We start from the raw sequence: 27902 nt of genomic DNA, 5'->3' as shown, positions 1-27902 counted from the left end.
CCACCAGGGCCCAGAGAAAGCCTGCATCCAGGACTGTGTTAAATGTGAATAGTTTGTAAAGTTAGGTAATGGTTCTGAAACTGAATATGATAAGTGCTTTGTCAAAGGAAACACTGAGGTTTGAACAGACTAGATTTGGTGGGGCCAGTTCATAAAAGCTTTCCTGGTTACTGTCCTCAGCTCCAACTACAAGGTGGTCTTGGGCTGGAGGTAGTTCAGCATTTCCATGTCCATTCAGATCTTTGCTCCCCTCTTGAGACTACTGGCAGGGATGCCAGTTGCGTCCATATCACAAAAGCCACGTGTCCACTAGCACATGGAAACAAACTAACCTTTTCCTCCTCTTCCTCCCCTGCTCCCTGTACAGTCTAGTGACTGGGAAGTAGCCAACTCATTGAGCAGAGTTGAGCTGATGGCCTAGAGCTGAAAGATTCCATCATCCAGTGCCTTACATACACATTTGGGCGTGATAAGAACTTTGCACATTCTGTTCTTTAAGACCCACTTTTGAACACCTTCCCCATCCTAAAAAACATCTCACACAGTTGTCTTGGATAAAAAGAATGGTAAAATCTTTATTTGCATGGTTCCACTTTAAAAAAATAAAGGGGAAGGACTCAACATCTTAAAGTCTGATGCTGTCCAGCAGCTGGAAGTGAAATTAAATAAATTAAATAAAATACAAACAAAAGCCAAGTAATAGTCAAGGGCTTAGAATCTTTTTCTAGAAATACTGCCTCAGTCATAGCTCTAACTCCCAGGGATTTGGGCTAGAAGATATTCAATAAGAAACAATGTCAAAGTTAAATATAACAGGGGGATACAATTTATTTTGAGTTTTAGTTTTAACACTTTATATAAGCAATCCCCAAACTGAAGATTTGAAAAAAAAAAATCACTTCTACCTTCCCTCCACTTTGCTGAAAGACAAATCCCTCAGACAGGCAACTATCTGTAACTCTGCAGAAGGGGAAGAGGATATATAGACCCACCCACCACCACGTTAGAGAGGTTGTGGCCCATGGGCTATCTGTTCAACTGGGCAAGGAGCCCTCACAAATCCAAAGATCAGGCTTCAGGAGCTAGCCCCCAGAAGCCCAGCCACATAATGGTTATGGATGTTTCTAGAAAGGAAAATGTTCCTTCAGATTCTACAGGAAACTCATTTGAAAGTAAAGATATTGAGTTACTTTTGCTTTCTTCCCACAGTGCAATGCCACTTACTTCATTTCACATTGGTCTGAAGTATCTCAGGACTGTGGTCTTAACCAGCTTGTCCCAAAGCTCACATCCCAACTTGACTAGGTGGTATCATACTTAACTCCCTTTGCTCCATCAGGAGCAAAGGGGTAAGTCCATTCATAGCTCAAGACACTATCTCCTCTTTGCACCTGCCAGTGCCCCTTTTCAGTGTACCTGCACAGCCGGAGTGTCAAGGCCACAGAGAGGTCTCGGGGGGAGGTGGGGGAAGGAAGAAAAGGCCCTAGTTTAGCTGCATGAGAGAAGTAGAAGGGAATCAAGCTATTCCTAGCCAAGAATACAACCAAAACTAACACATGGGTCAGCCAGCCCATTGAATCAGAAGCAACTGGTTTAAGAGATACAAGACTGAAGCATTGTAGTGGAGTGGAGTGGAGGTCTCAGACATTTGTACACTAGTCACTTCCAGTCATGACAGCATGAAGCTGTATGAATGATGGAGTAGGCAAGAACTACTCCAGGGAGTTTTAGCATGGCACTTTGGTCTGTATGGGTCTTCTGCTTCCACAGGGACACTTGTCAGCCTGAACAGTTTGGGTGATGAGATTTTCAGTAACCCCCCCATGTAAAGCTGAATGAGCGAGAATTCTTCCCTCCTACCAGGCGCTTGTTGCAGTTCTGTTTGGAAGAGGTTTCAGACTCTAGTCTGGCACATCCCAAGGACTGGTCCTTCCTGAAGGTCTGAGCAAGACGGGCTGCTCTTAGTTCCCTGAGAGAAAGGGGAGGAAGAGAAGTCAGATCTTGCCACACTCAGTCCTCACCAGCTGCAGAGACAAGTCAGTGCGTTTCAAAGCTAGACAAGCACCATCCCCCAATTTACCCAGGTAAGTTAACAAATCTAGATGGTAACATCATTGCAGTACAGTTGCAGGATTGGGAGAATTCATAGTGCTCCTAGCAATACGCTCAGTCCACTAGGACTCAAAGCAGCTCCAGCTAAAGCTTCTGCTCCACAACATGTTAGGTTTTCTGGCAGTTGACCTGTGGCAAACTTGTTTCCCAGTCTGTCACTAATATCAAGTGTCCCCTGTGACACTGTACCCCATAATGCTTTATGGGAATATGACATAACTGGAATGTTTTATGCTACCTGTGCTATGTAACAAATCTATGTAAAGGTTATGATCTACTGAATCTATTAATCCTATTTGTATGCATTTATCATTTTTGTATTCAAAGTTATGAATATTGGCCATGTACTGGCTTGATTTCTAAATACCCTTAGTAGGTCATTTGGTCAGTTCCTGGAGAAAGGAATTTGCAAAGTTAAGTGCCCAATCAAGAAGCACTTAAGGAACAATGCATCTTGGAATGCTCCAAATCCACATTGTCTTCCTGGAGACATTCAAGATACCATGTGGGCAATGGCTTCTGCCTGTAAAAACAGACATGCATGGACATGTGACTTGCCCAGGTGACTCAAGAACTTCATCTTGGAGCTGGACTTTGCATAGGACTGAAGAGGGGGGTCTCCACCCACAAGAGAGAGTTTATTTAAGCCTGTGGGAGACCCCTCCATTTTGGCTTCAGCTGCCTAAAGAGAGCTCTCCACCCCTCAGGATACCTGAAAGAAACTGGAACAAAGGACAGGAAAGGGGGTGTGAGTGATGACTGGACCCAGACTTGCAAGAGACTAGTCTGCAAAAGGAAGCTTACTGGAACTGGTGAGATCTTATCTGTATTCAGTTTCTTACTGTATGACAGACTTGCGTGTTATTTTATTTTACTTAGTAATTCACTTTGTTCTGTCTGTCACTACTTGGAACCACTTAAATCCTACTTTCTGTATTTAATAAAATTACTTTTTACTTATTAATTAACCCAGAGTATGTATTAATACCTGCAGGGGCAAACAGCTATACATCTCTCTCTATCAATGTTATAGAGGGCGAACAATTTATGAGTTTACCCTGTATAAGCTTTATACAGGGTAAAACGGATTTATTTGGGTTTAGCCCCCATTCGGAGATGGGCATCTGAGTGTTAAAGACAGGAACACTTCTGTGAGCTGCTTTCAGTTAAGTCTGCAGCTTTGGGGCAAGTAATTCAGACCCTGGGTCTGTGTTGGAGCAGACAGGTGTGTCTGGCTCAGCAAGACAGGGTGCGGGGGTCCCAAGCAGGCAGGAAAAGGAGGGGCAGAAGTAGTCTTGGCATATCAATTGGCAGCTTCCAAGGGGGAGTTCTGTGATCCAACCCATCACATCCCCAATTTATTTTTTCCTTCAAAGATTAGAGGTGGGTGGATATTAGTAGATCACAAGTAGTCCTGTAATACAAGTCTGTTTGTTCCTCCCTGCTGCCCTGAATCCAGTCAGTCAAAAGCGATGCTAGTCTCTATTTGTTGTAATGCTCATCTGTAGGAGATTCCCTTGTCCGATTCTGCCTCGCTTTTCCAGAGTCTGCATGCTCTCTTGCCCATGGGGAGAAGAGTTTACCTCTTATCTTTCCCCTCCCTAGCTGGTGGGAGGAGAGCCAACACATCTTACCTGATCCCATAACCTCAGCTGCAGCCCCGTCCCCTTAAGGCCACTAGCACTAGGGACAGGGAGAAATCTGATCTGCATTGATCCAACATTGACACTTCCTTCTGGGCAGGGCAGCCAGTTCAGTATTTATTCCCCTACCCTACACATATTCCATGTTGTAGCTCAGTGTTTCTCAATGAGCTGTTGGTTGATCAGTGCCCATCCCTGAGGTCTCCCTGACAGTTTAGGAAGACAGCAGGCCAGTCCCTGGTATCAAAAAAGGTTGATAACACGGTTTGTACCTGACCACCTTCTCCCCTAGTGGCCAGGATTATAGGTCAGTCAAGTCACTGGTTAGACAGATGATTTAGCCAGCACAGCACTTAAACTGGAGGTGAACTGTTGCTTTCCTAGAGCTACATACAGGTGAATTGTGGTAGAGCCCTAGACATAGGTATAGTTTTACTGAGATACTGGGGGGGCGGGGGGGGGGGGAGAAGCACATGCTGCAGTGATATTGCTGCTCTGGTGCTGCTGCAGGCAGCCATGAGGATGCCACATGCTGGGCTCCTGCTTTCCCCCCTACCCCCGCCACACACACATTCCTGTATCCCCTTCTCTTCCCCATCCCCTTCCTCTCCCCCCTGCCATCCACTTCTCTTCCCCCTACCCCACTCCCTGCCCTCCTTGCCCTGCCCCCCAAGGGAGAGGGCACTCACTGTTGTACAACAGGCACTAGGACCCAGGAGGCAGCATCCAGCTGCTGAGGCAGCAACCCAGAGCCCTTACAACAGTTGCTCCCTCCAGCAGCCTCCTCTGCTCCCTGCCAGCGGAAATGTGTGGGGGGAGAAGCATGGGAAGGATGGACATTCCCCCAGCAGGCTGAGTACAGCAGGGCAGCTCTGTGCTTGTAGAAGTCTGGTGGGGAAATGGTGCACCCCCACCCCCACTCCTCAAACACACTGCCTCTGTTTGGGGGTAATGCCCCGCCACACTCCCCAAACTATACCCATGACTTGAATGCCCTCTCTTTAGCTACACACCTGGGAACCAAGTTCCCTAGGAACCCACTATTCAAAACTCCAGAACTTCTAGCACCAGAGCCCTGTGCATATACAATAATTTGTATCTGCATCTAAGCTGTGATCTGCAAAAGTGATCTGTGGATGTGGATATCTGCAGGGCTCTACCAACCATCTCAACCAAAGGCTGATGGGCAATTGACGTGCCATTAAAGCAATCAGCTCAATGCACCACTGTCTGGCAGTGCTCCTCCTCTTTATGCCCAGATAGACCCTACCTTTCCAGCATGGCAGTCTTAAACTTCTCCACATTTAGCTGCTTCTGGAGCTGTGCAGCTTTTCCAAGAGAGGGCCGAAGAATTGGGTGTTTAGTAAGAGCTGTGGCGGATGGTCTTGCAACTGGGTCAGGGTGAACCATGAGCTAGAAGAGGAAGTGGGGAAAGGAGTGGAGGGTTAGTTTCTTATAACGAAATGCCAATCTGAGACATCCCTTCCCCCTCTGCATTGCACCCTGAAAAGCCTCACCTTAAGGAGTCCATGAAAGCCATGTGTGAGCTGCTGAGGGATTGGTGGAAGATTGCCCCTGCGGATATGGTGCCACATGGCATCATTGCGAGGCAGTGGTCCTGACCCTGCTGCCAGAGCCATTGTCAATGCAAGGGCAAAGATGTCTGCCTTTGGCAGATAGCAGTATTGCTGTGGAGAAAAGAACCAGTTACATGCATGTTCTCCCTAGTATTTGGTGTAGTAAGATGGTCCTTCATTAAGATAAGAGTATAGGCTCATGGAAGTACTTTAGAAAAAGCATTTACCTGGCACTACCTCCACCATCCCACTCATTTCTCTTTGCTGCTTTGATTCCAAAGAGAAAAATATGGTCCACTTCCACTGTTCCAAACATACTGTTTAGTTTTACCAGGTTGTACACAGCTGGGAGTATCCTCCAAATCCTGAGGAACTTCTATCCCACATCCAGAAAGGCAACAGCAAGATGGAAAGACTCCTTAAATTAGCTAATCTATGCCTCTGACCTTTACAACATGGTGGCAAGTCAGGCTACTGCTAGGTTACCTCGCCTGTCCATCTATTTGATGCAAGGCTGGAATGTGATGGATTGGATTTGGACACTAAATACATTTTACCACAAAGGAGATTTCTATTTGGGAAGTCTCTGGGCCACATCCTCTAGTCCGTGGCCACTAATATTTTGGCTTTGTGACAGGGTGGTGGCCTTTATTTTGGTTTATGCCAGAGTGGCAAAGCTAAGGTTAGCGTAATACAGGGGATTTAGGTAGGAGACCCCATGTAGGGAAGGAAGGGAAATCATATTTACTGTACAAATATTTGTCAAGGTGTTAATGACCCTAGCATATAAAGATGCTTTAAATGTAATTATAGCTCCAATTCAGTAGTCAGGTTTCTACCCACCAGGACCATCTGCATTTGAGATGATCTTTTCCTTCCCATCCCATCAACTGAGATGTAATGTGGTTACAGAGACTATCAGAGACCCAATTGTGAAGCATATTTAAATATTTACACATCACCATACAATTGTGCTTTACAGAAACAAGATGGGGTTCCTGCCTCAGAGTTCAACCAAGTTGAGCTCGGGAACGGAGAGTACCAGGAAGGAAATATATAAGCCAGGTTAATAAAGAAGATACAACATCCCACTGCCAACCTTCCCATTTCACACATACACACTCCATCCTCCCCCAAATGAAACGGGCAACTGTACCTCTTGCAGAATCTCATTGGCCAGAAAACGACTGTCTCCCTCCTCCACTTGGGGATTAGTTATTGATGTCACATGGCCCAGGTCACCTAACAGGAGAAGAAACTAAGCAGAAATGCAACAGACACCCACAGATCTGCTTTCCTGGGGGAAATCCCACTATGTGTGCGCATCTTAAAGGAGCTCCAAAGGCCAAAAGAACAGGTGGAATCAGACCTAGTGAGCCAGCTCCTCCCTCAACCCCAGGCATCCGAAGTCTGGATTTTAATCCAAAGTGAAAATAACTTGGCTGGATTCACCACAGCCCTCAGATCTATGAAGACTGACACATTTCACCAAGTCTCTCTCTGCATTTTATGCCTCCAGGACTGAATTTTGCAAGTCATGGCTGAGGGACATTGCTATAGCAATAGGGATACTGAGTATTTAAGAGCAGCTTTAGAAAGAAGTCACTAAACAGTCCATGAGTCAGATTAAACCCACCGATTTTATATGCCACATTGGAAGAGAACCCATCATCTTCACTGTCGCTCTCTTCCTGAGCAGCGGAGCCATCAGTCACCAGCTTGTGACAGATGAAGATGTTACCTATAAGACAGAGGCTTATATGTAGTTGAACACTGGCTATTCATAATGGCATGCTCTTGCAGGTATCCTAATGGTCAGCAGATCTGGAGTTTCTTGAAGTAGATCAGTTCCCCTCCCATATAGAGTAGTACAAGTGGCTGCTACTCACCTGATTACTGCTCCAAGTACATCTCCCCCCAAACCCCCCCCACCACAACCCATATACTCCAGTGTCTTAATCCTTCACTTTACTATGAAATATCCTAATATAATAAGTATCAGAGAGGTAGCCGTGTTAGTCTGGTTCTGTAAAAGCAGCAAAGAATCCTGTGGCACCTTATAGACTAACAGACGTTTTCACCCACGAAAGCTCATGCTGCAAAACATCTGTTAGTCTATAAGGTGCCACAGGATTCTTTGCTGCTAATATAATAAGTGTATCTGGATCTTCAAGGTAGACAAAGGAAATGGACATTGTTTCCTACAACCTCACCGCCACGGTGACAGGACACCTGAGCTGAAGTACTATATTGAGCAACAAGGGAATAGCCAGATAAGGAATAAGGAAGTCCTTCCCCCTTTGAGCTGACCTGCTTGGTCACCAATCTGAAACCGAACACTTCTATGTCAGCCAGGGTTATAAAGAAAAACCCTGGATCATGATTTCCAACTGTAAAGGAGAAGGTTTCACAACTACATTTTTCAGTACAATAGTAAAATTTGAGACAGACATGAGATATGTTTGCTTAACTAGTGATTTGCTTCTTCTATCTAGTTAAGGTACTGAACATTACTGCAGTGATGAGTATCAAGGGCCTGAATTTAGAAGTTCTGATTACTAGGAATTGTAGGCAGTCAATGGAAGCTATAGGAGCTCAGCAAGAGAAGCCCCAAGCTACTAATTTCACTTCTTTGGAGTTTTAAAGTTTTCATTTGGTCTCATTTTCCTTCCCTCTGTCCAGTTGTGGGTTTGTTTTAATCTGGAACATTCGAGTTGCATATGGCAAGACAGTTTTCTCCAGTGAGAATCACTACACTTATTGGGTTAGGGAGGATAACCTCACATCCCTGATTTATGAGACTTTGTATGTAGAGTCCTGTTTGAAGACTAAATCCTTGGCCAACAATCCAACCCTATAGTCCTTAGGAAAGCAAATTCCTACAGGCCAAACTCCTGTTGTCACAATTTTTGCCTGAGTAAAAAAACTGCAGGATCATGTCAACCCACAATTTTTCCAGCCTTCTTGCAAGCAAGTTACAAATGCTTGAAGTCTGCATGTAGGACACAGGCCAGTAGACTGTTGCCATCTCAGAGTTTGCACCGTTCACACACATTTCAGAAACAAATTAGTTCAATGTGTGCAAACAGCACCAGTCAACTTTTGCTGGCTGAATTAAGTTAGCTCTCACTTTGAGTAGCATGTTTTCCCCTGTTACCTCCCCACCCATTAATGAATGGGATGTTAAAATCATCATTTGACAGCCAACTGTACAGCTTTAAATATAGAGCTGGGAAACTCTGCTTTTGTACCATTTTAATATTGGTTCAGTTCTGAATTGTATATACTAAGATTAGAATATAACAGTGATTTAACAGATCCTACTTTGGTAGTTAACCCATTACATTTAGAGATTTGCATTGATAGCTCAAGGAGAAGCCCTGGAGCACATCTCTAAAAAGTGTCCTTTCCATGTTTATTTGAGTTTCCACTAACATCTAACTGTGCTTGGGAGTTCCTCCTCTAGGAGAGTTACTGTAAGTATGTGGCTCTGTAGTCCGCAAAGAACATTCTTCTAGTTTCTATAGGCACACATTTGTTGCTTGAAAAAGCATGGTGTGTGCATGGAATCCAGTCAGCTTAGAGTGCATTTTGAATATTGCCACTAAAAAGCCTCTTCCCATAGTGAAGCTCTTTAGAGCAACTGCTGTACTATTGCATTTCTTTTTTCTATACCATGCACAAGAAACAGGAAGAGGGAGTGTTATAAATGTACCTGAATGCTCCTCTTACAGTTACACAGAGCATAGCAGTGCTCCCTGTCCAGATCCAGAATAATCAGTAGACATTTTTTGGTGGAAGGGGTGGGGGGGGAAGAAGAGGAAGATGGAGTACAACAGCAACAACAACTTTTCCTTTCAACTGCAGATCTAGACTCCACGAGGAGTAGGAAGATAGATACCTTCCAACCTACCACCACACGGATTACTGGACACAGGCAGCATGAGGGGAGAGGGACCAGACCAGGAAAGAGCTGTACTTACTAGGTTTGATGTCCATGTGTGCCAGGCCAGAGCTGTGTATGTACTTTAGCCCCATGGAGACTTGCAGCAGGATCTCCTTTAACTCTGCTTCTTGGAAATAGTGCCCAGTCTTAGCATTTTCCAACAGCGCATCTTGAAGGCTCCCACCTAAGGGAAATATTCAACTTTTGATGCAGGTTTTTTTCCTAGTGAAGTGAGCTGCTTGAAATCGTTTTCTGCTGGACTCTGGATACCTATTAATGTTAAGTGCTAAAGAACTACACAAAGGGTGGCGAACCTTGGTCAGACTAGCCATACAATGTTTAGGAAAGAGACTTACGCACTGTACAACCCCTCTGGCATTACACTTGCCATTGCATAGGATGGTGGTTTCTCCAGCTCTCTAGACCTACTTTCTATTTTCCAGGAAGGGACCTAAAGCTACTAAGAGCTGCAGATCAGGGAGCAAGGAAGTCTACGATACAGAAATCGGGGATTTAAAGAAATGTAGGTGGCAAGACTCTCATAACAGAGCTGTTTTATTGCTCTTCATTTAGACACACTCAATACATCAGGTATTGCACAAAATGCGATCTTCTGCCTAATCTTTAACCCTATGCAGCTGCACTCCCACGACTCTAGTCATGGGTGTCTTTGTAAACGGTGAAAGTTGTGCTGAGTTACAGTGGTGACTATCGAGAGTCATTTGTTACTGCAACCTAATTTTAACTCACGACTCCAAAGCAAAAAACAAAAAACAAAAAACAAAAACATCGCACACCCAGACCTCACGAGCTATTAAACTGAGCCAGTTGTTTGCAATAGTGCTCCCAAGTGTCCAGATAGGGACTTGCCCGCCACCTAATTCCTGCCAACTGGAACGAGGTCAGGAGCAGGCTGTTTGGGAGTTCTTCCCCTCACTATGGTTCTGCCTCTGAGGCACTGCACTATTCACACAGTGAAGTCAGAGAAAGATAATTTGCTTTCCAGGTATGTTCCACTCATGTACCAGATTAGCTCTTTTTAAACTGCTGTTACTCCAGTACTTGAGGAGTGATGGTGTACAGCTCTGTGGCGGACTCCCAAACAGCAATGGCATCAGGAATGCATTCCCCAGATCAGCTGTACCACAGCAATGAGGGGAACTTTAAAAATTCCTAATGATGGGTGCATACCATGCATGAACTATGGGTACCCTACCCTGCATTTAAAGTTTATTTAAAGCTGCTTCTACACCCATTGTCATTATAGCATTCCCCATCACATGGGCTAGCTGTTACCTTCCTGGCTCAAGGCAAAGCATTAAAGTTAGCACTTAGGTTTAACCTAAATGCTCTAGTTTAGACACTGAGCTTAAACCCAGCTGAAGTTGATCTCCATTATAAGATGGAGCTCCATAGGTTTAAGCACCACAAGGAACCAGATGTCACCCTGACATTTATGCTCTTAACAAGGCTGAGGTTCTTACCGTTGCAGTGTTCATTCTGAATGATCATGTGATCATCCTCTGCCCAAGCAGAGTAGTAGCGCACAACATGGGGATGGTGTCCAAGCACTGCGTGGGCATAGACTTCCCGCAATGCCATTTGCCTAGAGATGCAAACAGAAGAAACAATGGTGATCTTCTAGAAATGGGGCTTCAGTGCCCTGCAAGAAACCCTAGTTCAGAACCGGATCTCACCTCCCCAGTCAGGCCAGGATTGAGAGCTATGAGCACCTAAGAGGGAGGAAGGGAAATATGTGGATTTATGCTGAACAGCAATTTTTAGGAGATTGATTTGCTCTGAAGCAAATCCCATCCTGTCCTTAGGAAGGGGCATTTTCAGAAGCTTATGTAGAGGAGCATCTTGAGACTAATACAAGAAGCAGTCAAGATCAGATGGAAGTAATCTGTACTGACAAAGCCACAGCAGCCACTAATGCAGTATTGGCTGGGCATGTCAGACCTAAAGCAAGGTTGACAGTGAGTTAACCCAAAAGCTAGCAGTAACTTCAGAGTTCTACTTGTGGAGCCTCAGCACAACAGGGTAATGGCCAATGGATGATGCATCTGATATTTGTTACTTTAGTTGTCTAGTCTACCATGGAGTGATAGAAGGACACTGATCCACCTGCCTGCATCCAAAGCTGTAACAGGAGGTGCATTCTTGTGAAATTACTCCCTCTTTTGCCAAGGGCGAAGACATGGCCTTTGTTTCAACAAACCCCTAATAACTGAGGAAGAGTGACATTTCCAGCTACATAGGAAGCTCCTTTTAGCCAAGCAAGTATAACATGACCAAAGAGACCCAAATCCTGAGTCTCAATTTCACATGCCCTCTAGGTTTCACAAAGTAGTATTAGTAACAGTTACAGTGGGGTTTGTCAGATAGTTGCATGGGATTGGAGATTATCCACCAGTCAGTAAAGTGGTAGATAGCTAATGTAATGCCAATTTGTAAAAGAGGTTCCAGAGGCAATTCTGGCAATTACATGCCAGTGAGCCTCACTTCAGTACCAGGCAAATTGGTTTAAACCTATAGCGAAGAACAGAATTATCAGACACAGATGAACACAATATGTTGGGGGGAAATAGTCAACATTATTTCTGTTAATGGCAATCATGCCTCAATTTATGAGATTTGGTGGAAGGTGGTCAAACATGTGGACAAGTGTGATCCAGTTGATATAGCGTACTTGGACTTTCAGAAAGCCTCTGACAAGGTCCCTCACCAAAGGCTTTTAAGCAAAGTAGGCAGTCATGGGATAAGAGGGAAGATCCTCTCGATCAGTAACTGGTTAAAAGTTAGGAATGAACAGTCAATTTTTACAGTGGATAGAAGTAAATAGTGAGGTTCCCCCAAGGATTTGTGCTGGGATTAGTGCTGGTCAACATTCATAAATGTTCTGGAAAAGGGAATGAACAGTGAGGTGGCAAAGTTTGCAGACAATATAAAACTACAAGATAGTTAATTCCAAAGATAGTTGTGAAAAGTTAAAGGGATCTCACAAAACTGGGTGACTGGGCAACCAAGTGGCAGATGCATTACTCTGCACTTCTCAAGACTGAATTTCACCTAGGAAGACAATCCTAAGTATACACTCAAAATGTGGTCTAAATTTGCTATTACCACTGAAAAGAGATTTGAGTCATTGTGGATAGTTCTCTGAAAACATCTGTTCAATGTGCAGCAGCTGTCAAAAAAGTTAACAGAATACTAGGAACCACTAGGAAAGTGATAGATAAAACAAAAAATATCATAATGCCACTATATAAATCCAAGGTATGCCCACACCTTGAATATTGCAAGCAGTTCTGGTTGCCCCCAATCTCACAAAAGTACATTAGAATTGGAAAGTACAGAGAAGGGCAACAAAAGTGATTAGGGGATATGGAACAGTTTCCATATGGAGAGATTATGAAGACTGGAACTATTCATTTTAGAAAAGACATGACTGAGGAGGGATATGGTAGAGGTATATAAAATCATGAATAGTGCAGATATATGCAAAGGGGTAAACAATACTTCCTTATTCACTAACAAGAACCAGGGATCACCCAATAAATTAATAGGTCTCAGGTTTAAAACTAACATGAGGAATTACTTCACACATTACACAATCAACCTGTGGAACTCATTGGCAGTAGATACCGTGAAGGCCAAAAGTATAACTGGGTTCAAAAAAGAATTAGGTACATTCATGGAGAATAAGTCATTCAATGGTTATTAGCCAAGATGGTCAGAGACAACTCCATGTTCATGATGTCCCTAACTTCAGACTGCCAGAAGCTGGGACTGGATGACAGGGGATGGATCACCTGATCAATTGCCCTGTTCTGTTCATTCCCTCTTAAGCCTTTGGCACCAGCCACTGTTGGAAGACAGGGTACAGGGCTGTATGGACCATTGGTCTGAACCAGTATTACCATTATGTTCTCATGAAATCCAAGATGCAAAGTGAGGTGGCAAGTCAGTCCATATGGCCTCTCCTTACATTTCTATGAGCTATGAATATGAATACCCCCACTGTTTTAGTCTACTCCTCCTTCCAAGGTTTGTCCTGGAGTCTGAAGTTAGTTACAAGTTTCCAGATGTAGGAACTTTACACTTCTTAAGCACTAAGGGGGTAGGAAGACCGCCCCCAAATTTAGAGCGGCTGAAGTAGTTCCCACCCCCCCACACTCGGTCAGGAGACACACTGATTAAGCGCCGACCAGGTGTTTACCACTGGAACACGCAGTGCATAAAGCACCAATCAGGAGAAGGGGCAAGAAGTTGGATTGAGTTAGTACATGCGCATAATAGGATGATTTATGTAACCGATTATAATAAAAGGACGTGGAAAACCCCCGTTCGGGGCGCTCCACTGGAACAGATTGACTGACTTGGCTTCGTTATTTGCAACATCCAAAGATATGCTTTTAAGATCCTTAGAGGGATGGAGGAGGAGGGAGTAATGTAGAAATACATGTCTCAAAGATATGCCTAGCATTCCATTAAAAAAATACCCCAACTGACAGAGCAGCGTATTTACCACTGTAGTTTCCAGATCATACACTCACTCATCTGAGGATCCTGCCAGAGGCTTCTTCGAGCGCTTGATAGCATACACACATCCATCTAGGCGTTTGATACACTTGTAGACAGAGCCAAATTCTCCTACCCCAATTTTTTCTAGCTCCAGGAATTCTTTCTTGTAGCGGGAAACCATGTTGCTCTCTCTCAAGAGAAATCTCTAGGAGATTAGATAAAGCAAAGCAACGCAACAAGTTAAGGACTCAACATACACCAAGGGTGGTCTTAAATGGTGGAGGGCAGACCCTATAAAACTAACATGTAAAATCTCCATTCAGCTCCCTCTTTTTTGTGTACTCTCAACCATTCAGACACATAGCTCCTGCCTGCTTCTCTGTAATGGCCTCCTTCCACCACTAGTTTGAGGTTCCAGGGCCATTGTTGACCTGACATAGACCAAGCAGAAAGTAGCTAAGAATTCCCTCTCCCCCATGACTCACTAGCACTGCAATTAGTTAATGCAGTCAGGGATTGGGCACAGTGTTCTAGCTAACTGCATAAATGGTCCTATCGCATAGACCTCGAGGCTACTTCAGCTATTCACCTTTAGGCAGTCGTGATCCTGCCAAGATAGCCATCCTGGATGTGGAGCAGCAGCAGAAGGTAGTGTTATTAGACTCCAATCATTAACTACAGCAGAGTCACATGGGATTTGGTTACAGATATTTGATTGGGTGGAAGGAGACCTGTACCACTGAATTGTTAGTTCTTGTCCTCCAGAGAAGAAATTTCCAGATGGAAGACCACTGGAGGGCTGGTCAGAACATATCAGTTATCGGGAGAAGGCAAATTCAGACACATAGGGTTAGGTGGGCGGAGTCTACCAGTCTGCAGTGTTTTAAACATTTAGACAGGAGCTCCACATGTCCAGCTGTGGTTTAAGTAAGAGAACTAATGCATGTTTTGAATTTAGAAGACAGTTCTGGTATCCTGGCTAGCATGCCCCCAAGCTACACACATTATTTCATCATGGTTGTCCTATATTTGCATACAGTAGGTGCAATACTGCAGCAGTTCAGACTGTGGTCTATAAGCTTTCAATATTCTTCACAGTATTTGCTGAAGGTCTATGACAAGTGAGGTAGTCACAATGCTGCCTGTCCAAGTTTCCAGCTATACCACCTGTCCAGGCCATTCTTCACACAATTAAGAGCCTAGGAAAACAGCTGGAAAACAGTCAACCTGTGTGCCTATGTTAGTAGCCACTGATACACAAGAGGAAAGGAGGAACCAGGAGTTCTGCAACCATCACTAGAGGAATGTCCAAGGGAGAAGGGAAAGATACAGGACAACTGGACAGTATAGCCAAGGAAGCAAGGGACCAGAGAAGATAGGATATGAAATAAAGAGCAAGAGTAGTCCATGAATTTTCCCCTGCCCCCCCCGAAATAAGACTCACAGTGCACATTTTCTTCCCACATATGCAATGGCTGAGGTTACCTCAGATGTTTGCTATCGTAAGTGGAAGAGGTGCTGCACAGGACAGTTAAGATTCAGCCCCCAGATACTATTAAGCATAAAAAGCAGTACATATACCCATGGGCGCCAACTTATATGGGCTCTTGGAGCTAAAGCCCCAGGAATATTCATAATCAGGGGCTCTGCTCCACCAATATTTGGAGCTAGAATTTTCCCCCTCCCCGGAGCTTCCCTGCCTGAATGTAAAGAGAGCGCACAGCGCGTCTCTCTCTCCTTTGCTGCTGCTGCCCTAGCCTAAGGGCTGCAGCATTAGCATAAGAGGAATGCTAACTACTGCTGAAGCACTCAGGAGGGGGAGGGGAGTGGAGGGGGCCTCCCCTCTCCTGCCCCTACCTGGAGGAGACACAAACGGGCCAGGAGACAGACATCACTCACCTTAGCAGCTCCTGGGGCTTCCGTGAGTGTTTGACCCTATGATTCCCCCCCAGCCCCAGTCCCAGCCCCTACTCCTACTCCCAGTGAGGCACAGCAGGCTGCACAGGGGAGGCAGGAAGCCACATGTGAAGGCAATGCCCCCTCCCCCAGCACCCACCAACCCACCCGCCACAGGAGGGATGGGAGAGGGAGGCTTCCTAGACCTGAGCAGCTGGGGCTTGGGTGAATTTTATGACACCCTGCTCCCCCGTCCCATAGCCAGCCACCACCCTACCTACCCCACTTCTGCCCCATGCTGGGCAAGGGGCAGCCCCATCCACAGTGAAGTTATGGTGAGGGGCAGCAACATGGAAGGCCACCTGTGCCCCCCCCCCAGTACCCATCATAGAGGAGGGGAGTGAGCTTTCTGGACCTGAGAGGGGCTCTAGGAGCATGTGCAGAGTGTGTGTGCCATGGGAGGCAGGAGGGGTCCCTCCCCTGGAGCTTGCTGCTGCCAGTGGTGGTGATGGGGAGTCCTCTCTGGCCCTAACCCTGGGGCAGCCTGTCTGCACCCCAAGTTCCTCATCCTCAGCCCTGCCTCACCCCAAAGCCTGCACCCCCAGCACCGAGCACGCTCCTGCACTGTGAACCCCTCATCCCCAGCCCCACCCCAGAACCCTCACCTGAGGGGAAAAACATGCAACTTAAATTTGGTGGTCAGTTTGGAGTATCATTGTATTTAGCACAATATTTGATTATTTTACACCCTTCAAAGTATGTAACTGGTCGTATACAGGTGTTTTCTCTGAATACTGTCTGTGTGCCTCAGTTCCCCCAATGCATTTCTTAAGGCTCTAGATGGTGGGATAAGGGGGTGTGATTGTTGTAAAGCCCTAGAGGGCCAGTGTGATGCCGTCTGCACAGAGAATGGCTGCAACCCTGCCTCCAGGCAACTGATGGCCTGCAAGGTGCCAACTGAAGGTGTTGGAGAACAAAGAGATCAGATGGCCTCCTAATGCCTGGAAAAGAGACAAAGGCCAGAGGAGGGAGTGTCAGTGCCTGTGCAGACTTCCGGGAAGCGCATGGTGTGGAAGGGGATGCTGGGATGCTTTGGAACAACTCCATACAAAGCCAGTCAGGACTCTGGGGGAGCCTCCTCTCTGAGCAGACTGTCTCCAGGGCAAGAAGCTTACACCTTCCTGGGTCTGACCTCGGAGCATTCAGCATGCCCTTCCACACCATGCACTTTCCAAAGTGAGTCTGCCCAGGCTGGTCCTGGGGCAACCAGAGGTCCCTGCACCCTAACTCCGCAGTCAGATGTGACTCTCAGCCAGACAGTAAAACAGAAGGTTTATTAGATGATGGGAACACAGTTTAAACAGAGCTTGTTGGTACAGAAAACAGAACCCCTCTGTCAGGTCCATCTTGGGGGGTGGGGAGCCCAGAACCAAGTTCTGGGTCTCTCCCCATTTCCCCAGCCAGCTCCAAACTGACACTCCCTCCTCTGGCCTCTGTGTCTCTTCCGGACAAGGAGGACACCTGATCTTTGTCCCCAACACCGTCAGTTGGCATTTTGCAGGGGAAACTGAGGCACCCACACAGTATTCAGAGAGAACATTAAGAACATTCCCACTTTGTCACAACAGGTGCAACAAAATTTAATACCGTATATTGAAGCAGGCAAGTGCTGCTTCTGACTTTCCACTTTTAATTGACCCTTGTAATCTTGTGGTGCTGATGCATTGTAGCTTCATTTTATATCAGCTTACAGGGTGAGAGCGGGGGGGACGACCACCATTTTGGGCCCCACCATACAAACCTGCCGCCTATGCATATACCCAACTCACTGCAAACATTTAAAAGTGTCTGCAAAGGCTTTAAAAAAAAAAAAGTATTGACGACGCACCAATCTAGGCACCAAGCTAACATGCTCACACTTAACAGTAGGCTCTTGGCAGAGTTTTAGTCACCCTAGACAAGTGGTTTTGTCTGATTGATGTCAAACCAAATCTATTGCTAAGTAGTAAGAGGCTTCCTTTTAATGAACATGGTAGCCCATAGTAATCCTTGATATCTCCATTGTTTGCCATAGTCATAAGTGGTGTTATACTGCTGTTCTGCTTTGCAAGAGAAATTCCAAGACACAAGTCAAAGTTAAGCTGCATCACTGGCCTTCACAAGCAGGGAGCGCCACCGCTCCATTTCTTAGCACAACCCAAGCACTGCTAGACTGCTTTCATGATGAATATACTTGTAGCTGCACTGATTCACTTATCAGCTGTGGAGTAGGGAGAAACTCCAAGGTAAAGGAACTGAGATTTTTACCTAGTTGAATGGAGATACTGAGTTTTTCTTTAACACTCCTTTAAATGATTCTGGCTTTGTTTGGTTTTTAAAAGCAGCTCAATTTGTTTGGGTAGCTGTCACATAGGGAAAAAACTAATGTCTGTTGTAATAAAAGCAAAAATACTGAGTAAATCCAAGATTAATTCAGATCAAGTGACAAGCTTTTGATTATAAAGATTAGATCATAAAATAACAGAATAGGGGCCAGATTCTCAGCTGGTGGAAACTGGTTCAGCTCCAGTGAAGTCAGATGCACTCAGCCGGCGTAGTTAGCCATAGAGGATCACATTGGATGCCAATGTCTTCACTACAGACTTCTGCCAGCACAGCCATGCTGGGGAGCCATCCCTGACCATCATCGCTGTGCTAGCAGAAGCCCTTAACATGGTGCACTTATACCAGTAAAATGTGTTTGTTTTGCTCATGGGGGATAGTTTTACTATATGGTACAGAGCATAGTTTTGCTGTTATAACTCTAGGAGCTTTGCTAGTATTGTGCTGGATTCCTATACCAGTAAAGCACTCTTCGTGTAGGCACAGCCTCTGCTTATACTTAAAATGATAAAAAAAGAGAAGCATTTAGCAGTCAGTGGAATCCTGACTCTTCTCAGCTCTGCCACAGAGTCACTACTGCTTAGCTGCTCTGTAGCACAGTTTATGATCTGTAATACAGTTATGTCAGTCTTCATCCTTGTGAAGTGACTTCAGGCTTAATTGTCAGTGAAGTGCTGTGAGCTGCCGATAATGTGCAATACAAGTACTATTCAAAATGTTTTGAGAAGAATGTCCCTTACACTTACTTGCCTTGACCAAGTACAAGATTTTCTTTCCTGCTGAAGGTGGGGATTGAGATTAACCACCTAAGCAGCATTTAGGAACGTACTACCCTATTTCAAGTGTTCGTGATGTCAGCTGTTGCAACAGAACTACCAGTCTGAATGGTTAGCTGCTAACACCTTTCACTGTAAAGTTACAATAAATATTTTCTTAAATCTACAGACTAATAATTTGGAAACTTGAGGTTATTAGCTTACTGAACACTATTTAACAGGGGTACCAACAGGATTACTCTTTCCAGCCATGTTGAGATAACAAGAGCTTGTCTGTATTTACAGTAGTCTTATTACTTTCCCCAGGAAGTAACATGAATTCCTGGCCATCACATGATCATTTTTAGGATGGCATGTTGGCCAGGACCACTGAGAATTCTAGGACTCTTGTAAGTTTCAGATCTGGCCAAATGCAAGTTTGTCAAATCAAGTAAATTACTTTCAGCCTAATGACATCAACTAATGTACCATATTTGGTTCTTCCTGGATTCTCTGTTATTCAAACTTGGGTATATAATTTTTTTCCTCATAGCATTCTTGAGTTACATAATAGCATACATTATTAATACTAGTACAGATATAGTAAGGGGCAATTTTTCTGTACTAGGCAACTATGCAGAGACACTCACCTTGGCTGGCAGCCCCTGCTCCACCTTGCCTCCGCTTAGAGTAGGATCTCCCCTAAAATGAGATTTAGCCACAAGTGAGCCTGGACACACACTATCCTATTGCAGCAGTCACAAGACTTGGGTTTCACGTGTTTACATTTTTAAAGAGCAGCTTCAAAACTACTCAAGTCTGGTAAAATATTTATAAGGCGCTTCCAGAGGATTGGTACACAGTGAGTTCCTTTGAATTAGACCAAAGAAGGCTGCAGTCCTGAACTGGGAAATTCATGTTCAATTTAGAAAGTCTATATATTCCAACTTCCACACTAGCTAATTCGATACCTTGCCACCATTATACTCTCTATGCAGCACTAATAGAGGTGAAAGTTGCGGGAGCACTAGGGAAGAACAGCCACCAGGGGTTTTGCCACTATGTTTATAGAACACCCTGCTCAGAGCATGTCTAATGCAGTTTGGGACCTTCGGAAGTGAGCAGAACCTCACTATAATCAGGTTTCACTATGTATTATAGATTAGGCCACAACCTGATCTGAACCTGACTTTTTGAAGGGGTCAAGGATATGCAGTTCAGAGCCATTTATGTGCAATGTTTTCTCAACATACACCAACCTTCCTAGTGCATATGGGGAGCTATGCTAGACCCACCCTTCATGACTTGGGAGAGAGAAAGGTGGGGCCCACTCCCACCACAGTTTGAATTCTGTTCTCATCTGTTGGTTATAGTACTAGATACAAATATTGTAAGCACAGGCTATATTACATTCATAGTCCTGACAAAAGGAAACCAGGATGGTTCTTTATTCCACATTTCTGGTTTACCAGCCCCACCTCCCTGTAGTGTTTGTTCTGCATGCCTGATTCCATTCCACTGAGTTTAGTTGTTTCATCCTGGGAGAGCAAGGAAGATACCAAATTCTTCCACCATTGCTTAAGTCTCTTAAAAATCCACTCCCTTCCTCCCCCTTCTCTGTTTAGCTGCAGTACACTTACAGCTCTCCTCTGGCTTTCCTCTTGCCATTGGGAGGGAAGAGCATCTGTCGATATGACTCTGGTGTAAATGGGTTAATGTTGACCAGCGAAGCCTGGGCAGAATCATCTGGATCAGCACCAGGAGTAAATCTCAAGTGCCGGGGACCTTTGGAGGGGAATTTTCCCACGGTTGAAGGAAAAGCAGTCTTTGTTAAGAGACTCTGGATTTAAAAATAAAAACAAAGTGAGTTAAAAGTGTCCTCTAGCTACTGTTTCGACTGTTCTGTTCAAGGCAGACAGCAATACTTTGCCAGTTTGTCTTCAGGGTCTGATCCACTAAAAGGTGGTTTTGCTGTCCACTAACTGCTTTACCCCCCTTCTGAAAAGGGACTTTTAGTATCTGTATTTTCTCTCCATGAAGATTCATTCTAGTCAAGTCAGGTCTCAATCTTCTCTTTGCTAAAGATCTCAATCTGTCTAGCTTAAGTTTAGCCCATGAGATTTTACAAGGCAAAAATGCAATAAGACAATCACTCAAGACTGAGTCTTTGTAGCTTGCTGCTCCTCTAGATAAGAGCCTGATTACTAGAAGGTGACGGGTTTGTTTGGTTTTAGTTAAGGTTTTACTGACAAAGTGCATTAATCACCTTTTTGATGACTCATTAATCGTCATTGTTACGGTGCTTTCCATACAGATGGAGATAAGTTTCTAGCCTCACACAGGAGATTCATCCCTACCTTTGTGTGGCCAGCTAAGGTGCATTTACACTGCAGCTGGGAGGTGTAGACATACATGCACAAGCTCTGCTCAAGACAGCTTCTTGAAATGGTAACATGGCCTCTGTGGTACTGGCAGCAGCCCAGATACATGCTTAGGATCTCAGGCTGTACCCTGCCAGCTAGCCTGAGCTGACACCTGTGCCTCCATGGCCAGGTGGCCACATTGCTATTTTTAGGCATTCTGCTGGAGCAAAGCTAGTACAGCTATGTCTACCTGGGCTGGGAATTATACCTCCCAGCAGCACTATAGATGCACTCCTTGTAGCATGCTGAGATGACACAAGAGCAAACTATCCCAATGCATAGGGAAGACAGGAAGTATGATTAAGAGACCATCCTGGCTTAATCAGGAGATAGTCAGTGATCTGAAATGCAAAAAGTAACACAAAAAGCAGAAACTAGCTCACACTATGAAGAATATAAAAACCCAACAGCATCTAGGGACAAAATTAGAAAAGCCAATGCACAAAACACAACTAAACTAAGGACAAAGAGTAACAAGTAAATATTTTTACCAATATCTGAGAAACAAGAGGAAGGCCAAGGACAGAGTAGGCCCATTACTCAATGAGGAGAGGAAAGCAATAACAAAACACAGCATTAGATGTCCTTTTTGTTTCAGTTTTCACCAAAAAGGCTAGGCATGATCAGATGATTAACATAATGATCAGTGTAAATGGAGTCTGATTTGAGGCTAAAATAGGGAAAGAGCAAGGTAAGAATTACTTAGACAAATTAGATGTCTTCAAGTCAGCAGGACCTGATAAAATGCATCCTCGAATACTAAAACTGGCTTTTAGTTGCTTATGATATGTAGAGAAAAGAAAGGCTTAACATTTCAGCATTTATTACATTAAAATCAGGTCATGATTCCCCTATTTTAGGCTAAAAGGACTTCTTGGAGAACTAGCAGGATGTCATCACAAGACAAGAAAATAAATTTGTGCAATTGAGGAAAGATTTTTGTCAGACTGTTTAAGATTCTGTGGTTTGCTAACATCTAACACTTGAGAGGAAGATTCATTATGCCAAGCTCTCAAGTTAAGCCTAAGGAAGCTCCTACTCCAGTTCTTTAATGCTCCAAGGAGTACAGTGTGTCCGAATTGGAGTAAGGGAATGTTGCAAGTCAGAAGTGGGACACCAGAACATCCTAGATAGCAGTTTAGTTTGCCCATCCACTATTTACCCTATTAGTCATTCAACATCTGTTCCTCACCAGACCCATAATCCATGAGAGATACAAGAAGATCCAAAAACAAAAGCAAAAGCCCTTTATGTCCATTAGTACCTGGATCTACTGGCCAGGTGGAAATCCAAATAAACTGTATCAAGAAGCACTAAAGGAATTGGGTCTGCTGTGCTCCATTAATCCAAAGGAGCAATCTAGTTGCCAGTAAATTGAGAAAGAAATACTGGGTATGATGGTGTGTGACCCTAGTCGGCCTTTGTGAGTCATAGCATGTAAAGGAACATCTGTGCAGTTGCAACAATGCAGAGAAGTCCTGTGAGGACACAGTGAGTTCCAGGTCTCTACCAGTACAGGAGGGAAGCAGTGTCTATTTTATTGATACATCACCCTATAGGGGACTCATTCAAGAACTTCTATGGGAACAGAAAATAAGGACCAAAATTAATCAATGACCTTCTCCAAGAAACTTAACTTTGCATCTATTGCACGCAAGTATCTTTCATCAGTGAGGAAGGCGATTAGTCCTCCTCCCACATTCCTCTCCTAACTTCACCCCCTAAGGGCTCATACAGAGCTAGTTTGCCATGAGAATGATTCCTTTGATGAACAGTTCAGTTTTGTGCACAGAAGTATCAGCGTAGCTGGACAGCAGAAACTGGTTAGAGAGGTTTCAGATTTGACAATGAATGGAAAATACCATTACATTTCATGAAAGTTTCCCTTTTTCTAGCCAGCTCTTGCTAACAGCAAGTTCCATTTAATGATCCAAAGAACAATCTGGCAACTAGGAATAAAGTAATCAAGTGCAGCATCTTGCTTCCAAGTACTATGTATGTCCAAATAATTGTCTGTTTTCTCCCTGAATCCTTTTAAGAACAATTAATCTACCTCAGTGGTAGAGAGTTCTAAATACTGACCACTGTAAAGAGCATTTCTTCGTACTGAGATTATGCTTTGTTCTAAGTGGGAGCTGCCTGGACACACAGAATGCCTAAGGGGCTCTCAACACTAAGGATACATCTAAGGGTAAAGGATGTCTTTTTAGCCAAGCTAATTGATTGTCAGTTAACTCAAGGTAGTTAAGCATGTTTGTTAATGCTGGACTAAACACTCCCCAAATGTTTGTTCCAGGGAAGAGACATTTGTGGTTCACAAACAGAACTAGCCCCTGCCTTCCAGCGTTCAGTCTACGTTTATGATGAGAAAGTGGGAAAAACATACAAACTGGGAGTGAGGAAGAGGTGGCAGTCAAACAAGCACATTCCACACAGTAGGCAGTAGCCCCTGCTTATCACCTGTCTAATGTAATTCTTGCAATATATTTAATACAACATATTTTCAAATGGGCATAGAGATATTTCCTTGCCTTGGGGGTGTGCGGGGTGTCACACAGCTGCAGTTTTCTCCAGGTGACATAATGCAGTGGAGTCCCAGGACATTCCCAGGCAGGACCAGCATTCTTCCTCAAGGATGAAGCAGAGTCCACAGTGGGACTCACCCATGCTTTAGTACGAGTCAGAGAGACATCACCGACTTTTCTTTTGGGGGTTACTGCAAGAGGACTGTTAACTCTCCAACTCTGAAAATCCCAGCTCTTCTGGGGGCTTGAACTTTGGGGAGCCTCTTCTTGTATACTACTGTCCTCTTCCATCTCATTCTCTTCAGCGCAGCTGGAAAAATCCAGTTTCTGGATAAGTTCATCACTCTTGTCCCAGTCATCCATTGTAGCTAGAAGGACACAGAATGAATACAATTTATACCAGACTATTTGATCAGTAAGAGGGGATACTGAGTGTTTTTTATAAGACTGATTGTAAATATCCACCCTATTTTTTTCCACAGGAGATTCATTATTTCAGATTTGTAGCCTTATCCCCACATATACAGGAGTTTAGATTGATCATAAAAGTCATTTGACTATACTAAGTAAGGGAAAATAACTTGGAATAACCGCCCCCCCCCAAAAATCCATTCAGAGCTTAGTTCAACTTTTGTAAAATAAATCCTGGTCCTACTCTCATTAGTGTAAATCAGGAATAGCCCAAAGAAGTGTTATTGTGATATTAAGCCTATGTAAATACGATCAGGATGAGGCATAGAGAGTATCCCCCCTCCACCAAAAAGAGTTACTAAATATTCCATCCACTTCCCACCACAGATACATGAATCACATACTACTTGATAAGCCAGGTATAGTGACTCCCACTGGCACTACATCTCTAAGAGAAAATACTATGTTACATACAGCTGTAAAAGCAGAAGGCCCTCAGACCGTTACCAAATGTTTTCTAGCAAAGCCCATTCTTAGTGAGAAACTACCAACTACTGCTGCTCCCACAGCATTTATAACCACCAGCCTGCAGCTGTACCATTGTTAATAGGTGACAATTAGAACTCAGCATCACCTGTTTACAATTGCTGGGGCCCATCCTGCTCCTACTGAAGTCAAAAGCAATTCCATTTTGTCATAGACTTTGAGATGGTAGTGTAGCAGAGCCCACTGTTTGCAAACAGCCGGGTGGGACAGCTACACTTTCCTACACACCTTCTCCTTACTTTCTAATTCTTGTCCCTCACTCAGTTTCCCAGAGCCTAATGAAGAGGCTGCATTTCCTGAAAGCTTGTCTATTTTATTTTGCATTTGTCTGACAAGATAGGTAGCCTGTATCTTTGTCAATTATTAGTCCTTTGGCTACAGGACTAATATCTGAGTCCCACTTCTAAGATCTACATTTTAGACTCGCTGACTGAGTAGTACATTGTTTTTTGAGCAACAAGCGCTGAAACCCATGTGGAGAGATTCAATAGCCTTATTTAGAATGTGTTAGACCTCGGAGGGGGGCAGGAGGGGAGGGAGAACAAGACTGTATACAGGCCTCTACAACAGGAGTTCTCAAACTGGGGGTCGAGATCCCTCAGGGGGTCGTGGTTATTGCATGGGGAGTTGTGAGCTGTCAGCCTCCACCCCAAACCCCGCTTTATATGCAGCATTTATAATGGTGTTAAATATATAAAAAAGTGTTTTTAATTTATAAGGGGAGGTCACACTCAGAGGCTTGCTCCGGGAAAGGGGTCACCAGTACAAAAGTTTGAGAGCCACTTCTCTGCAAGGTCAAGGAAAAGATTCACAACTCCAGCTTCCTGGTGCTTGAGCAGCTAAAGATTAAAGAACCTTGTCAAGTCTGTGAATGTATAGTGTGAGATCGCCCACCGAGGGGAGGAGTCATTCATCTCTCACCCACCCAGGAGTGGGACAATGGCCCTTCTCTTTGTGGCTGTCCTTAGAAACTAAGGATTTTGTGTGCCATTGTGAAGTGCATGTTTTTGAAGAGGAATATAGAATTTTAATGAACTGGGAACTACAGTGGCTATTTTTCCTTAGTGCCGGGGAAAGCTGCCAGAATGGCAACATGAAAAAAGGGAATCCTCTAACCACAGAACAGGTACAGCTCTGGCATAAGCAGTGCCTGTGTTCCCTATCTCCCCTTCCTCCCCACACACATGCATACCAAGGGGCCTGGAGGGGCCACCTGTAGGAGGGAGAGGGGAGGTCAGTTGAGGGCCATGCAGTCCTAGCAATGTGAGCTGACTACTAATAAAAGGGGTGGCACTTTAGGTTTTTGTACCAGTGATTAACTCATTTTATATGGGCTACTAAATAGCTATCAGAGGATAACAGGGCAGTGACCAAATCAGCTTTTTACCACCTGCAGCTGGCTAGGAGACTGTGAACTTTCCTCTTGGATGTGGACCTTGCCACAGTTATTCACACTTTTGTTATGTCAAGATTAGACTATTGCAATGAACTCTACATGTGGCTGCTCCTTAAACCATTCAGAGACTGAGGCTGGTGTAGAATGCAGGGGCTCATTTGTTGAATGAGGCATTTTGCTGGCAACACATGACATCAGTGCTCCGGGATGGGCACTGGCTGCCTATTGGTCTCTGGGAGGACTTAAGGTGTTGGTTATAGCCTATGAAGCCATAAATGGCCTGTGACTGACTTACTTGAGGGATCACCTCTCTCCTAAGCCATACTATTACAACTGCAGTCAGCTGGGGTGCCCAAGCTGGATCCCCAGAGACCTGGCAGCTAGTAGGGTCTTCCTTGTAATGGCTCTCAAACCCTCACACCTGTGTAGTCTGAAATAACCCAGATTCAGTGACATTCTGGGCACCCTGTCAAATACACCTGTTTGGGAAAGATTTTGGAGAGGGCTGAGAGTGTGCTTCCCACAATGGCGGAAAGCTGGAATATAGGTGTCTGGCTGGCTGAGTTCTTGTGAAATGGTTACTTTAATGCTGTGGGAGAGGGGAGGTTTCAATGTGTTCTTAATGATGTGCTAGGGTGACTAGAACTTGGGTAGGAATCTTTTATTTTAAATCTAAGCAAATAAATACATAATTTCCAGTCACTATTAACTAGCTTTGAACTAGTGACGGAAAAACCTTATCCCCCAATTGTCAGTCCCCTGTCTCCCAAACCATCCCACCCTTGTATTGTAATGGGCTTTACTGAAGAAAACCGGACATGTGACTGGAAAAAGGAGGAGGAGGGGAAGGCTTGTTACTACTTTTTGTTTCTCTTTACCATATAAAGGAGGCATAAAAGGATGTTCACCCTTCCTTGTTGTGGTATATTAGAAATAACAAGTCTTGATTTCCTGTGTTTGCTGGACAACTCTTTGGAGGACTGTAGAACTGGCTAAGAGATTTATCAGCCCTCAGTTAGACGTACAGGGATATTTGAATCTGTTTCAAACAACATGTTTTGCCCAATTGTTTTTCAATTATTTGAATTAAATGTGTTAACAGAAACAAATAGCACAGAAGCCAGATTATCTCCTGGCATAATTCCCTTGGTTTCAATGAAGTTACTCAAGCAGGAAATTTGGCCTTGAGTTTAAAACTGTATGTATGTCTAAAAATTGCTTCAACTCTTAATGTACTCAAGTTTCTGTTTCCTAAGATGTTATAATTGCTCTAGTCCTGGTAGGAATTTTTCCAACAAAAACCAGAACTCAATATTTGGTATTTCTAATATGAAAAATTAGATAATTGTCCAGACTTTTCCCTGGTCCTGCAAACACTTCAGCATGTGCTTAACTCTAAATATGTAAGTAGTCCTGTTGCAGTCAATAGGGCTACTTGGAGTGTAAAGCTAAGTATGTGTGTAAATATATGCAGGATTGGCCTTTCTTTAAGCCTCATTCAGTAGCAAACAGGCCACTTTTTTTCCCCTTTACAAGTCACCTGCCACAGAAAACGCTGTAGGCTAAATACCACATGGTGCTGCTAAGTAAACCTGTGAATAGGTTTTGTGAAACAAACAGTGCACCTTCTCAATATTGAATCTACCTGATCTGAAGTTCACAGCAGCTGGTCACCACTTGATCAATTTGAAATGCCAAAGCCACTTTTGACATCTATGGATCATGAGCTTTTGAATGGTGTGTTGCATATCCAGATCAGCTCC

At 44.2% G+C, this 27902-nt stretch overlaps 1 protein-coding gene across 3 annotated transcripts; it reads right to left on the bottom strand.

The window, feature by feature from the left end:
• Positions 1 to 603: 603 nt before the first annotated feature.
• Positions 604 to 27902, bottom strand: WEE2 (WEE2 oocyte meiosis inhibiting kinase). Of its 3 annotated transcripts, none has more exons than XM_044989489.1 (12): positions 27785 to 27902; positions 23793 to 24154; positions 20479 to 20678; positions 19489 to 19540; positions 13838 to 14010; positions 10763 to 10884; positions 9316 to 9462; positions 6969 to 7073; positions 6489 to 6574; positions 5273 to 5443; positions 5026 to 5168; positions 604 to 1969 (listed from the first exon to the last, which is right to left on the bottom strand). In XM_044989489.1, exons 2-12 carry the CDS (start codon positions 24147 to 24149, stop codon positions 1810 to 1812), a joined length of 1716 nt encoding a protein of 571 aa, XP_044845424.1. In that variant the 5' UTR covers positions 24150 to 24154; positions 27785 to 27902; the 3' UTR covers positions 604 to 1809. The 3 variants fall into 3 exon arrangements, with proteins under 3 accessions (XP_044845424.1, XP_044845441.1, XP_044845433.1); XM_044989506.1 differs by lacking the exon at positions 27785 to 27902 and adding an exon at positions 24602 to 24620; XM_044989498.1 differs by lacking the exon at positions 27785 to 27902 and adding an exon at positions 24672 to 24759 and having other exon boundaries at positions 606 to 1969.

This window comes from Mauremys mutica, chromosome 1 (assembly GCF_020497125.1).
Source record: "Mauremys mutica isolate MM-2020 ecotype Southern chromosome 1, ASM2049712v1, whole genome shotgun sequence".
Classification (NCBI taxonomy): domain Eukaryota; kingdom Metazoa; phylum Chordata; order Testudines; family Geoemydidae; genus Mauremys; species Mauremys mutica.
Note: the sequence above shows the minus strand (reverse complement) of the source record. Positions and strands in the feature narration are given on the sequence as shown.